Source organism: Megalobrama amblycephala, linkage group LG5, assembly GCF_018812025.1.
Source record: "Megalobrama amblycephala isolate DHTTF-2021 linkage group LG5, ASM1881202v1, whole genome shotgun sequence".
In the NCBI taxonomy this organism is placed as follows: Eukaryota; Metazoa; Chordata; class Actinopteri; order Cypriniformes; family Xenocyprididae; genus Megalobrama; species Megalobrama amblycephala.
Genome location: NC_063048.1, coordinates 6,910,371 through 6,923,636, shown reverse-complemented (window position 1 = coordinate 6,923,636; position 13,266 = coordinate 6,910,371). Strand labels below are relative to the sequence as shown.

General features: G+C 37.2%; 1 protein-coding gene across 1 annotated transcript; it reads right to left on the bottom strand.

The window, feature by feature from the left end:
• Positions 1–1,796: 1,796 nt before the first annotated feature.
• On the bottom strand, positions 1,797–13,036 carry tmem30aa (transmembrane protein 30Aa). Its single transcript, XM_048190525.1, has 7 exons — positions 12,550–13,036; positions 12,325–12,444; positions 10,266–10,373; positions 9,844–9,931; positions 9,269–9,415; positions 6,670–6,882; positions 1,797–3,637 (listed from the first exon to the last, which is right to left on the bottom strand). The coding sequence occupies exons 1-7, from the start codon at positions 12,796–12,798 to the stop codon at positions 3,444–3,446; spliced, it is 1,119 nt and encodes a 372-aa protein (XP_048046482.1). The 5' UTR covers positions 12,799–13,036; the 3' UTR covers positions 1,797–3,443.
• Positions 13,037–13,266: the final 230 nt, after the last annotated feature.

Here is a 13,266-nt window from a genome sequence, read left to right as displayed (position 1 = left end):
GTTTGAACTAATTGTTAGATACTTGCACTAGCATATTGTATATGACAATCAAACTTCAAATCAAAGTTCAAACTTTGACCTGTGGAAGGCAGCAATACACTTGGCAGCGTCTACACTGCTGGAATTCAAATAGAGAAGAAGAGAGCTAGTTCAAGATGAGCATTTATGGTTAAAATGTAAAAAAATATATATATATATATTTTTTAGAAAATGAGTGATGGTTTCTCTAGATAAGACCCTTATTTCTCGTCTGGGATTGTGTAGAACGCTTTGAAGCTGCAATGAAACTAATTTTGACCTTCAACCATTTGGAGGCCACTGAAGTCCACTATATGGAGAAAAATCCTGGAATGTTTTCATCAAAAACCTGAAGAAAGAAAGACATGAACATCTTGGATGACATGGGGGTGAGTAAATTATCAGGAAATTTTAATTTGAAAGTGAACTAATCCTTTAAATGTGAAATGATTTCTGTAAATACAGTGGTCAGATGCTTTGTGGCCTCTCAATTTTCCATGTAATTATCAGCCACCTGACTAGTGGCTGGTCTGTATTTACAATTTCACAAAACTAGAAGACTTTCTGAATGTATACAAGTGATATGTTTTTTTAGAAAGGAACATGAAAAAGAATTTGTGAGAATCAAATGATTTACTGCCATTGTGTGAATAATATATAATCATGCAATTAATAAAAAAGTAACTGTAGTCTGATTAAGAGTATTTTAAAACATAATATAATCTAATTGCAAATACTTAATTTTTGGAATCTTATTACATAATCCAAATTACATGTAATCAGTTACTACCCAGCACTTCACATTTGTACACTTCACTTACAGGACCAAGGCAGGCGTTTAGTGGCCTAGTCACGGAATAAAACACTGCTGTTCCGTTCAGTTCCGATTAGAACATCAAACAGGTTCTCCCCACTCAGTGACGCACCCACTGAGAATCCTATTGAAAGTGCCCTAGTATTTGGTGATTCTATTACACGGAATGTGAAAATAGAGTCACCAGCCACCATAGTCACATGTTTGCCGGGAGCCAGAGCGCCTGACATCAAAGCAAATTTAAAAGTGCCGGCTAATGCTAATCGTAAATACTCTATTATTCACGTCGGCACTAATTTTAACATTAAAGAGGTGTGTGAACCTCTTTAAGTACGATGTCAGAAAAAGTAATTTGCTCTGGTCCACTTCCTGTTCGTCGGAGTGATGAGATAATCAGCAGATTATCATCATCACTCAATGGCTGGCTGTCTAAGTGGTGTCCACAGAATAATATAGGTTTCATAGACAATTGGAAAAGTTTTTGGGGCAGACCTGACCTGTTGAAAAGAGATGGTATCCATCCCTCCTGGGATGGTGCTGTTCTTCTCTCTAGTAATATGGAACATAGTCTTAGCACAACTAATTTTTCTGTATTATGCGGACCAGACAGGTAATTTGGCAATATCACTTTTTAAAAAAAGACCAAGCTTCTGTGCACATACAGTACATGCTCAAACACGCAAACCTATAGACTACACATGTAAATGAATGGCAAGAATGCATTAAAGGTATTCAGTTTTCAGTAGGAAAGGTGTAATTTAAGCGGCCCCTAAAGTAATAATTAACATTTTTTACAACAGAAGTGATTCAATCAAAAACCAACTTAGCTCGATAATTGCTGCTATAAATCCAAAACAATCTGTCAATTAATTTTCCTATTGTCACTGTGAAGCTGCTTGGAAACAATATGTATTGTGAAAAGCACTATATAAATGAAGATTAAGTCCTAAAGCACCACAGCACATCTCTCATGCTTTTGTCGTTTATTATCACACAACTCTTTTAAGTAAATGATATGACTTTGGCCAAACAACAGACACACAGAACTGAGCAGGATAAAGGATTTCATAGCAGTTGCTAAACACACACACATATCCTTTTTAAATACACATTGCACAGAACAAGCTTTTCAAAGAGGAAACTGAAACAAAATGTACACATTAGCTTTAAGCATATCTAGACCATCACAGTTTAGCATTTCAAATAATACAGTACAACAGTCCTTGCTGATTTGCATGACAAACTGTCTTATCAGGAATATTGCATTCTTATAAAAAATCACTGATTAAAATCCATGCCTGATGTGATTGTACCATACCATCAGCATTAATACCCAAATGGGTGAATCTCACAAAGCCAGTCAAGATCAGTCATATTTCACCTCAAAATCAAAAGGAAAAAAAAAAATGTTTTTAGCCCCACATGTTTGTTTTGCTCTGTAACAATGACAAATAAGCACAATTCCCCAAATTCTTATTATAATAATGCAAAAAATAATAAATAAATAATAATTAATACACTATGATAGAATATGTAGCACTTGCCTGTAGTTTATGCTTATATTAATCGTAAAAGAGAATGTAATTAAAATAATGACATAAGAATTACAAACAAACTAAGAAGTAAAATGTCAAGGTGAATTTTTAGGGGAAAATGTGCTCATGGAAACTGTCAATATATAGTGGTGTTGTGAAAAGTAGGGACTTCGGTACAAAGTCAGTCCTGAAATTTTAAAAATGTGATGATTTCCCTCTAGCATTTTGAGCACCGTTGATTGGATTCGTAAACACCTTCGATTGGGCATTGTGTTCACGCGCTCAACAGATATGTCTCTGATTGGCCATTGTGTTCACGAGCTCAACATATATGTCTGTGATTGGCTACAATGATCAATACTTCAAAAACATGTTGTAAATAGACATCTTTGACGCTCGTCACCGAGCGCTTACACAGATACACACACGGGAGTGTATGAAAGCAGGTGTCCGGATCCGTGGATAGACGTCTGCTTTCAAACGCTCCCGTGTGTTGATCATTGTAGCCAATCACAGAAATATATGTGGAGCGCATGAACACAATGGCCAATCAGAGACATATCTGTTGAGTGCGTGATCACAATGGCCAATCAGAGTTATTCAAGAATCCGTTCAACAGCGCTCAAAATGCTAGAGGGAAAAATTTCAGTACCGAAAAGACTAATACAAAGTGCTTCTTTGTTTTGTTTTTTCCCTTTTCGTTTGGTTTTTAGGCAAAATATGACCTGGACATTTTTGTGAAGGATTCACTCAAATACAGTCCTACTGTATGACTACACATCATTCAGTTACTCCGTAGTGCCGTCATACTGTCCTCACCACAAAATACTTAATGTAGAAAGATCAACTGTGTCAAAACCAATCAAGATACTGCTCATATTTCCAATATAAAGCTTTGGTGTGGATGAAAGAAATGCTTAAAACAGATCATTAAAAACAGCCAGTGCATACACAATAATTTTGCAAGCAGTCCTTCTGGCCACCAGTGTGTACAGGAGCATCTTCCTGCATGAGATATGACAGATAACTCACGCCATCTTGTTTCAGTGTACAGACCACCGTGTGCTGACTCGCATTTAATTGGGAATGTCAGCATTGTTGTTGCGGTTGCCATATTTATGGTGGATGATCAGTAGGACCACTCCCAGGAAGAAACACACAGATCCCACGGTGATGTAGGCAATGCCCAGGAAAGGGTTCTTCCCTCCCATCCAGGAGATGGTGCTGAGGATCATACGCTTGCGGCCGTCAAAGCTGCGCACTGGGTAATCTGAGTTCACATTATTAAAGAATGTTATCGTATTTCAAGTCAACATACATTTGCTCATATTTAGAAGACACTTTAAAGACCCCGATATACTCATGGTGAAGTTTTTCTTTTTCATTCCTCACTCCTTTGGGGTAAAAAGAAGTTTGAAATATCTGAACATCTCGACGCCACCCACACTGCTGAGAGCGGTGCTTAGGTGAGTTTGCAAACGTGTGCTGCAGAATTACAATTATAACTTCATTTTCTACTGTAAGGCGGCTCTGCAGATTGTTAATGTTTTTACTCGTGTCTGACCTCGACAGACTGAACAGGAGAAATGAACTGGAAAAGATCTCCACGTCAAAGAAGGCGGAGCCCCAGAGCCACACCCACCTATTATATCATCGCTACGGACCAATGGTAGTTTGAAGATGTTTACCAGCCTGTTTACCAGAAAAGTTCACTTTGGCAAGCTGTTTCGAACTCCTGAAACAAACTCGTTTTGACCTGATTATGTTCGAAATGATGTCACACCACCTCCTCAGTTTCTCTTGAAGTATATCATGGCCTTTTTTACATGTCATATGATGACGTCAGTAGTGGCAAAGAAATGGCAAGTAACATTGAATTAAACGTGAAATTTGTAAGTAGAAAGACTGAAATTGTATTTTCTTGTGAAACATACTTCAATAACCTTTGCTTTATTTAAATTTTTTTTTTTAAACATTGTACTGAAATCAGGACTCCTGACTAACATTTGAGAGCACTAAGTTCTACAGAAGGTGGCGCCAGCACCTGATTGGGTTTTTGTTTTTTTTTAATCATAAAGGTAATTTAATCATATTACTATTGTTTTGTATTAATAAGTGCAGTTACTAATAATATTACGTTTATTCATTTGAAATTTGACACTAATGCACCGAGTTTGAATTGAGATGCAGATAAAATGAACTTATTATCAGTAACATGCAAAAACATTTTTATATGGAAAAATGTAAACATTCTACTCTAATTAAATGAACCATACTGAACTGACCGACAGCTTCAGTGATTATAAAAGGAGTGCTCTTTACTTGCTTTCTATAGCCTGGATGCCAGCCGAACTTAGCCCCGCCCACAACATTTTGAGGTCGGGGAGTTCGGTCTGGACTCGATCCGTAGAGGAGTAATTATGCCCGAACAGAAACTGTTCGGACCAATCACATTGTCAGGGCGATGATTGACAGATTATCACCAGAAACGTAATCAGCCACGTCATCCGCCATTTTGTCCGACAAAGCAGTCAGGGGTTAGAAGATTAACCTCGGTGAAGTTAAACTTGAAAAATTGTGCATATTGACGTCTTTCCGCGTTTGAAACAACATTCATTCTCATGTTCATTCATGTTTATTTGATGCTATAAATGGACTAGTAGGAAGAGATGATCGGTTAACGAGCCTCTTGAGCTGAGGCGCTACAGAAATCTGTCACGATCATGGTCACAACCCATTAAAGAGCCACAAAACGGTTTTTATTGTTTGAATTTTTTTAATAACTACACAGTTTGAAAGCTGGGACTTTGTTTAATATCATAAGTAACCTGCTCTGTCTCGTCTGTCGATGTGTTGTCAGTTTCCTCTTTGCTCCGCGATGTATTTCCACTCTGTGTGGCGTGACAGCGCTACGACTTGTCGGACAAAGCAACAGTAACTAAGGGGGGCGAGTCTTTGCGAAAGGTCAATTAGTTTACAACAATGATGGCTGTTGAAGAACTGAGATGTGTAGATTCCGCCATCGCGTCCGTTATAGAAGATATCGACAGCGCATTCATTTTAAAAAAGGAACAGAGGACCGCGATCAAGGCATTGTCGATGGGAAAGATGTCTTTGCCGTCCTTCCTACGGGATTCTGCAAAAGTTTGATTTATCAGCTGGCCCCGATGGTCGCTAAGAAGAGTTCTGTTGACAACTATGCGTCGCTCAACATACGTCACTTACTCTGTAGCTCTGATTGGTTGTAGGTCTATCCAATTGAGCAATTGAGGTCTTTCCTGGATCGGTTGAAATACGCCCCCATAATCAAAGCCCAATGGAGCAGTATCAGACTCATATTCGAACTAGAATTGAGTATGACCACTTCAGGCTATGCTTTCTATGTAATTCAGTCAAAATTGGAAGTAGTTTTTGTTTTTCATGAGACTTTTCCGATTTTTTTTAAAGGAGTCAATTTGCCTAGAAGTGTTAGTTTTCCTTCATCTTTAAGCTTTTAGTTTTACAAATCATCACATTAAAAATAACATTAAAATTGGATAATATTTAGAGCTTTTAAGTGCTGGAAAAAGTGTGAAGCACTTTAAAAAGTCCTTGAAAAGTGCTTGAATTTCACTCTCAAAAGTTTGCATGAACGTAAAAGCATTCGACTATCTCTGCCACGATAACAGAGTTTCAGTAAGTGTTACTACATTAAATCCACAGTGATTTTCCTTAACTTGTTCGTGGCACAATGTTTCTCCTGGTTTCCACATCAGCGCTGTTTGATCAGATATCTGTGGTTTAAAGCAGAGAATTCTGCGCTGAATTTGAATGAGATCTCGCAGAGATGTTATTAATTTTTCAGTGAATTCAATCGCTTTCTCATTGGATCACCCAGCAGTGTGTAGTAAGCAGTGTCATGTAATCGAGAAGGAGTGCACCAAGTACCTGTTCTGAGCTCACGCTGCACTGCCTATTATTGCTGCAAGCTGATAAATGGTCCGCGCTGCACAGCTCAAACGAGTAGCGCTGTTTCGTTTCAGTTTTATTCCGTTTGCCATTTGATGTTTCTCGTATAATACAGAAATGGCAGCTCTTATCAGTAGTTACCAGTATCACCTCTAACAAAATTTAGTCGCGCTGGCAGAAAAAAAGGTCACACAATGCGACCATTTAGTTGCAGTCTGGAGCCCTGTGATGATTTATTAATTTGACAGAAAGCTGTTTTTATAGGTGCAATACCTTGAATAAAATACAGCAAACCCGGGCATTTTTATTTGGGTCTTCTATTTACTAAGCATTATCCAAAATTCTGAAGGATACTGTAGATGACTTCGAGACTGTAGTTTCCAGGCGGTAATGTTGGGGTCAGGTTGTCCTTCTTCTTCTGAATGATGCGGTACAGTTTTCTGAAGGTGGGGAGAGCGGCGGTTCTCATCCACACAATGAAATCCTCATTGATGAAACCGTTGTTCTCAGAATCAGTCGGGTCCAGCTCATAAACGGCTTTGCCCCAGTTTACAGGTTTGCTTGTATCTGTGATGAAAAATAATGCTGGTTAGCAATAATACACAGTGACAGCGAAACTTTAAAAACTTAGAGATAGGCTATTTTAAAATGCAGTAACTTTGTACCACTTATTCCAAAATCGTGCACTGATGTAAGCTATAATCAGGGCCTAAAATTAACACTCGCCAGTGTCAATTGGCAGTTGGCCAGGAACATTTTTATGAATTCTAACAATGCATGAACGTGAACGACGCTCGGGACAGTTGATGGGCCAGCGCTGCATCTTCATGAAAGTTTAAGCCTTGACAATTTAAATATTTAAATACAAAAGGGAGCTCATTTCATTACTCACAAAAACGCCACGTCTTAAAGAGTGTGAATACTAAACTGAACTCTTTCACGTCTTCTTGCACAAATTTACACAAAATTATGTTCAAACATAGGGAGTATCCTAGTAAACTTAGTTTGTTATGTCTTAAGTGAATGTAAACAGTTGAGAAAGTAAATGGATTTGTAACAGTATCAATATATTAGATCCGTCCATTCAATCTTAAAGTGACAGCAGCCTAATATTCCTGCTGCTGTCTGTGTTTTTAATGTTAATCAAACTACTTGATTTGTTTTACATTGTTGTTGTATATTGTATTATTTACTGTATTATTTACTTGTCTTTTACTCTGTTAGCGCTTTGGGTGTGAGAAAAGCGCATTTGTATCTTTAATAAGGATTAATTAATAAGGATGTTGAATTTACACAGTGAAGTCTATGCAGAGTTATTTTACATTTGCTTACTTTATTAAAAGGTGCCATAGAACGCGTTTTCAAAAGATGTAATATAAGTCTAAGGTGTCCCCTGAATGTGTCTGAAGACACATTCAGGGGTGCCCCTATTTTGGGGCATCATTAAATATGCGCTGATTCAGGCTGCGGCCCCTTTAAATTCTTGTGCTCCCCCGCCCCCGAGCTCGCAACTGCCTTAAACAGCATAAACAAAGTTCACACAGCTAATATAACCCTCAAAATTTATCTTTACAAAGTGTTCGTCATGCAGCATGTCTAATCGCGTAAGTATGGTATTTATTTGGATGTTTACATTTGATTCTGAATGAGTTTGAGGCTGTGCTCTGTGGCTAACTGGCTAAAGCTACACTGTTGGAGAGATTTATAAAGAATTAAGTTGTTTATGAATTATACAGACTGCAAGAGTTTAATAATGAAAATAGTGACGGCTCTCTTGTCTCCGTGAATACAGTAAGAAACGATGGTAACTTTATTAACCACATTTAACAGTACATTAGCAACATGCTAACGAAACATTTAGAAAGACAATTTACAAATATCACTAAAAATATCATGATATCATGGATCATGTCAGTTATTATTGCTCCATCTGCCATTTTTCACTATTGTTCTTGCTTGCTTACCTAGTCTGATGATTCAGCTGTGCACAGATCCAGACGTTAATACTGGCTGCCCTTGTGTAATGCCTTGAACATGGGCTGGCATATGCAAATATTGGGGGCGTACATATTAATAATCCCAACTGTTGCGGTGTTATGTTGAGATTCGCCTGTTCTTCAGAGGTCTTTTAAACAAATCAAATTTACATAAGGAGGAGGAAACAATGATGTTTGAGACTCACTGTATGTCATTTCCATATACTGAACTCTTGTTATTCAACTATGCCGAGGTAAATTCAATTTTTCATTCTACGGCACCTTTAAATTTCTGTACCTGAAAACCACTGACAGACCTACCTGAAAAACATGAAAATCACTGTTTATTCATTTGTTTCTTTGTTACATTGTATTTATTTGTGCTTTTGCTTGTAATTTGATTATTTGTTCTTATTTTATTACTGACCGTTTACTTGACTTCAATAATGTATGAAATTGATATTAGTTAACGTTGTAGTTATAGCTGTGATATTGAAATTGGAATAGAGAATTGTTAATTTTCACTGCTATCTAAAAATTTTGGTGTCATAACTGCCTGTTTTTGCAAATATAGTTTCATGGCCAGTAAAAAATATTTATGGCCAATACATTTTCAGTCACCTGATACTGGCAGGTGTGGAAAAAAAGTTAGTTTTAGGCCCTGGTTATAATCATGGTCATATTGCTCTGATCACTGTAATGTTTTTCCCCTATATTGAATCAGTCCAGTAAGTGCTCATGTTAAAATATTACTAACAATATAAAAGTTCTTACGTTTACTTCACAAAAATCAGTAATGATTTCATGGCAAAAAGACACGTGAACCACAAGCTGAAGGGGGACGTTTGTACAATTATACTAAAAGACCGTTTATTTGCTAAAAAAGTCTAAACTATCAATGTAGTAGATTGTGTACAACAGGTTTTCAGCAAAGTTTTGATCAGGTTGCAGGCTTTAAAGGGTTATGCTTTATGTACCTTGGAACACAACGGAAAGGTTGTTGTTGCTTCCTCCTGGGTTTCTGAACTTCACATGCTTGTCAGTCCACCAAGCAATGCCCGTCTTTACCAGATGAATAGCTATTCTGCTTCCGTTTGGATGGATGTAAAACAGCTCCAAAGTATCTACAAATAGGAAATGAATTACAGAAAGCAGTCAGAAAGACTGTTTCATGCAGCTTGTGCAAGCAGTGAAGATTTATTTTGATGCTCATATTCACAAATTCACATGGTGCAAGGCTGCGTTTACACTGCAAGACTTAATGCACAGATCAAATATTTAGACCAAAATATTTTAAACATAAAATCAGCATCATGGTCATTAAGAGCCGATATGCATAAAATGCAAAATGTATTCATTTAAAAATAAAATGCAATACATATCAAATCTCAAGCAAAATTTATTTTTAATATCAACACTTTGAAAGTTTGCACATTTGTACACAGTGGATCATTTGTGTTATCAGTACATTAGTATTCATGTTGTAAAATAAACAGCAGTTTGTTTGTTTAAGCCATAAGCTTGTCACTGAACTCGCACATATTTGTCTTACCATTGAAGAGACTGTTAGCAATGGCACCACAGGGAGCAATGGGCTTCTTCTCGCTTGTTCGATACGGTTCACACTCTTTACTTGGGCTCTGCAGAACAATGAACAAATGAAGACTTAAAAACAATGTCTTGAAATTTGAAGCATAGTATAAACCTGACATACTGTGCTTTCATTCCATGACAGTTTCTCACAAATTATTAGCCATACGCTTGTCATGACTCAAGGAAAAAATGAAAATTGGAACTAAAAGCAAATAAAGACATTACATATTGGACTTTTCATAAAAAGCATATTTCAGCAGAACTGTATGTTTAATGCACAACAAAATTAAGTGCATTTAAAGCTAAATGCCAGGAATACTTTACTCATGTTTTAGTCAGTCATCAAAAAGACACTGAAAGGCACTGCCTTGAAGCACTTACCAGTAAAGAGCTTTTATCTCCATTCAGCTGACTGTCATCTCTTGACTTGACATAACGTCTATGGTTTTGATAGAAGTTGGAGAGTCCGTAGTACATGAAAACATTACTCTACAAAAGAAAAGATGTCAGAGGATTAAAAACCATCCAGTGACAAACCACAAACCTTTGTCCTGGGGCTATTTTAATCTTAGTTATAGACATACGTTCACAGGCAGTTTATATATAATTGATGAGTGGGAAACTATTCTATTTTAAACTATTCAAAGGTACAATCAATGAAATGTCCTCTAAAATGCTAATGCATAATATATGAAAACTAATGCCACTCTAGGCGATTGATTTCACCACTAAACAGTTCACTGACCAAGTAAATAATGCAACTTAATGGATCTACAGATAAATATATCCAACTATATTTGCCTCTGTTCCAACAGTATGGACTTTAGGTATGCGGCAAATTTAATTTGGTTTGATATATCATATAAAATATTTTCTAATAATACTTTAAAACAAATGCAGCCTTGGTGAGCATAAGAGACTACTTTTAAAAATATTACTCACCCCAAATTTTTAAATGGTAGTACAAGTTTACATGACAAGCAAAACCCACACTCTTCCGTTACAAAAAATAGGAACCTCATCCTAACTGTAAAGCACAGTGGTGGAAGTATAAATGCTGCGGCCTTGGTATATATGAAACAGGATGGCTTGGATGGCTTACCATCAATAAAATTAGCAGAAATGTAATGTTTTGGAATGGGCAAGGCAAAGTGCTTAGTCCGACCCTAACGTAATAGAAATTTTGGCACACAGAAATGAGCTAAAATGTCTCCAAGCAGAGCTGGACTGATCCACAGTCACAGGAAGCGTTTGGTTGTAGTTATTGTTGGTATAAGTTGGTCACACCAGATACTGGCAAAGACACTCTCGATTTTTGTGTTATTTGTAAAATTGAATTCTTCATCTAGTTAAAGCTCTTGCACTAAGATGTATGGAAGCTTGTCTCTTCAGAAGAGAGAAAGATGTCACTCCCATAGCCGCTGTATTAAAAACGCTTTTGTAATTTGATGCAAAGGTAATATAAAACTAAGTATAGTCTTATAAATGTAATGTATAAAAAATTAAAATATATAAAACTTTGCAGGATTTACAATATTGATGACAGTTAAAACGCGTCATCACAGTCTGTGAAAAGGGTCTATTGTGAGTTTATTAGGGATGCACAATATAATATCGGCTGATATACAGTATGTTCATTTCTAATGTTATTGTTATTATCAGCCTGATAAGAAACTTTGGCCAATATATTAATGCTGATGAATAATGGATTATTTCCTTCAGCTGAGACACTTCAGATTCACACTGATGGTTTTGAATTGCTTGAATATGATTGGATTGTGATCATCTTTATAATGTTATGTAATATGACCAATCATAATATTAATGTTGTGCATTGCTGTTTGAGCTGCATGTGCAGAAGCAACGCTCCGAAGCTTCCTAAAGCAGTGTTTTGAAATCGGCCATCACTATAGAAGTCGTTATTTTGTTTTTTTGGCACACCAAAAATATTCTTGTCGCTTTATAATATTAATATTGAACCACTGTACTCACATGAACTGATTTAAATATGTTTTTAGTACCTTTATGGATCTTGAGAGAGGAAGTGTCATTGCTCCCTATGAAGGCCTCACTGAGCCATCAGATTTCATCAAAAATATCTTAATTTGTGTTCCGAAGATTAACGAAGGTCTTACGGGTGTGGAACGACATGAGGGTGAGTAATTAATTATTTTATTTTTATTTTTGGGTGAACTAACCCTTTAACATCTCACAATTTATACCTATCAGAGTCAAAAGTCAAAAAGGATATAAAAAATAATTGTAAGAAAGAAAAAAATGAATTGTGAGATGAAATGAGCAAAAACTTTTTTCTTTTTTATTCCGGGGTGGAAACAAGCTTCTACTGGGATCTGGTCTTAAGGTACCCAATGTTGTGCAGAAAGTGTTTAAGGCTATGCAGAAAACTTTCTAGTGTGAGAAAGATGAAGATGGTGTTTACCTCGAAAGGCTGGTCTAGGGTGAAGGGCACAGAGCAGGTACACACGCTGGTGCTGTTCCAGCTGTAGTTCTGCGCGCAGTTGAAACACGGACTGGACATGTCAACACCAGTGTAGTCGATCTACAACAGAACCAACACAAAACAACTCTGAAACCTGACGACATTAACTATAACGTTACATGACTCCTTCACTTGACATAATGTTGCTATGGTGACGTTACGCACCTCAAACTCTTTGATGTTGTTAGAGGTGACGAAGAGTCCGATGCCGATGGGGATGAAGATGAGTCCGATCATGAAGAAGGCTGGCAGGACGGTGCCCGCGGTCAGAATGGGCTGCCAGGCGGGCAGACGCTGCTGTTTAAAGGCCGTGTTATCGGGCTTCTTGCTCTTGACCGAGCCCGGGCCACCGGAACTCACCGATCCCGGATGGTGACCATCCTCATCCTTCGCGTTATAGCTGGACGCCATCATCGCTCTTTAATCCTCTAAAGACGAGCGGACAGCGAGCGCACTACACGACAACCTTAGATATGTTGGCTTGGTTGACAGTTGTTTGTATTATATCGCTACTATCTTGTGTTTGTCGCACAATAAACGCTCCATTAACAGCAATGATGTTTTTCCCGTAGCGCTTATTGAACATGAGCAACACGGTAAACAAGGAAGTACAGCAGCCAATAGACGGAAAGTATCATCGTGACGTCATTAAAACACATCCCTCAGTTTATCATTTCTGCATCGTAAAACAATCTCATTCCCATTACTAAAAAACATTAATAACAATTGTCTTATCCAGATACAATGTTTTGATCAGCACTAACATTATAATAATCAGAAAGGGAGTTTTTTTGTTTTTTACAATCGGGAGGATAAAAAAAATTCTACAATCCAAAATATTCAAAAAATCCATCTATCTTTGTTTGTTTGGGTCTTCAAAAG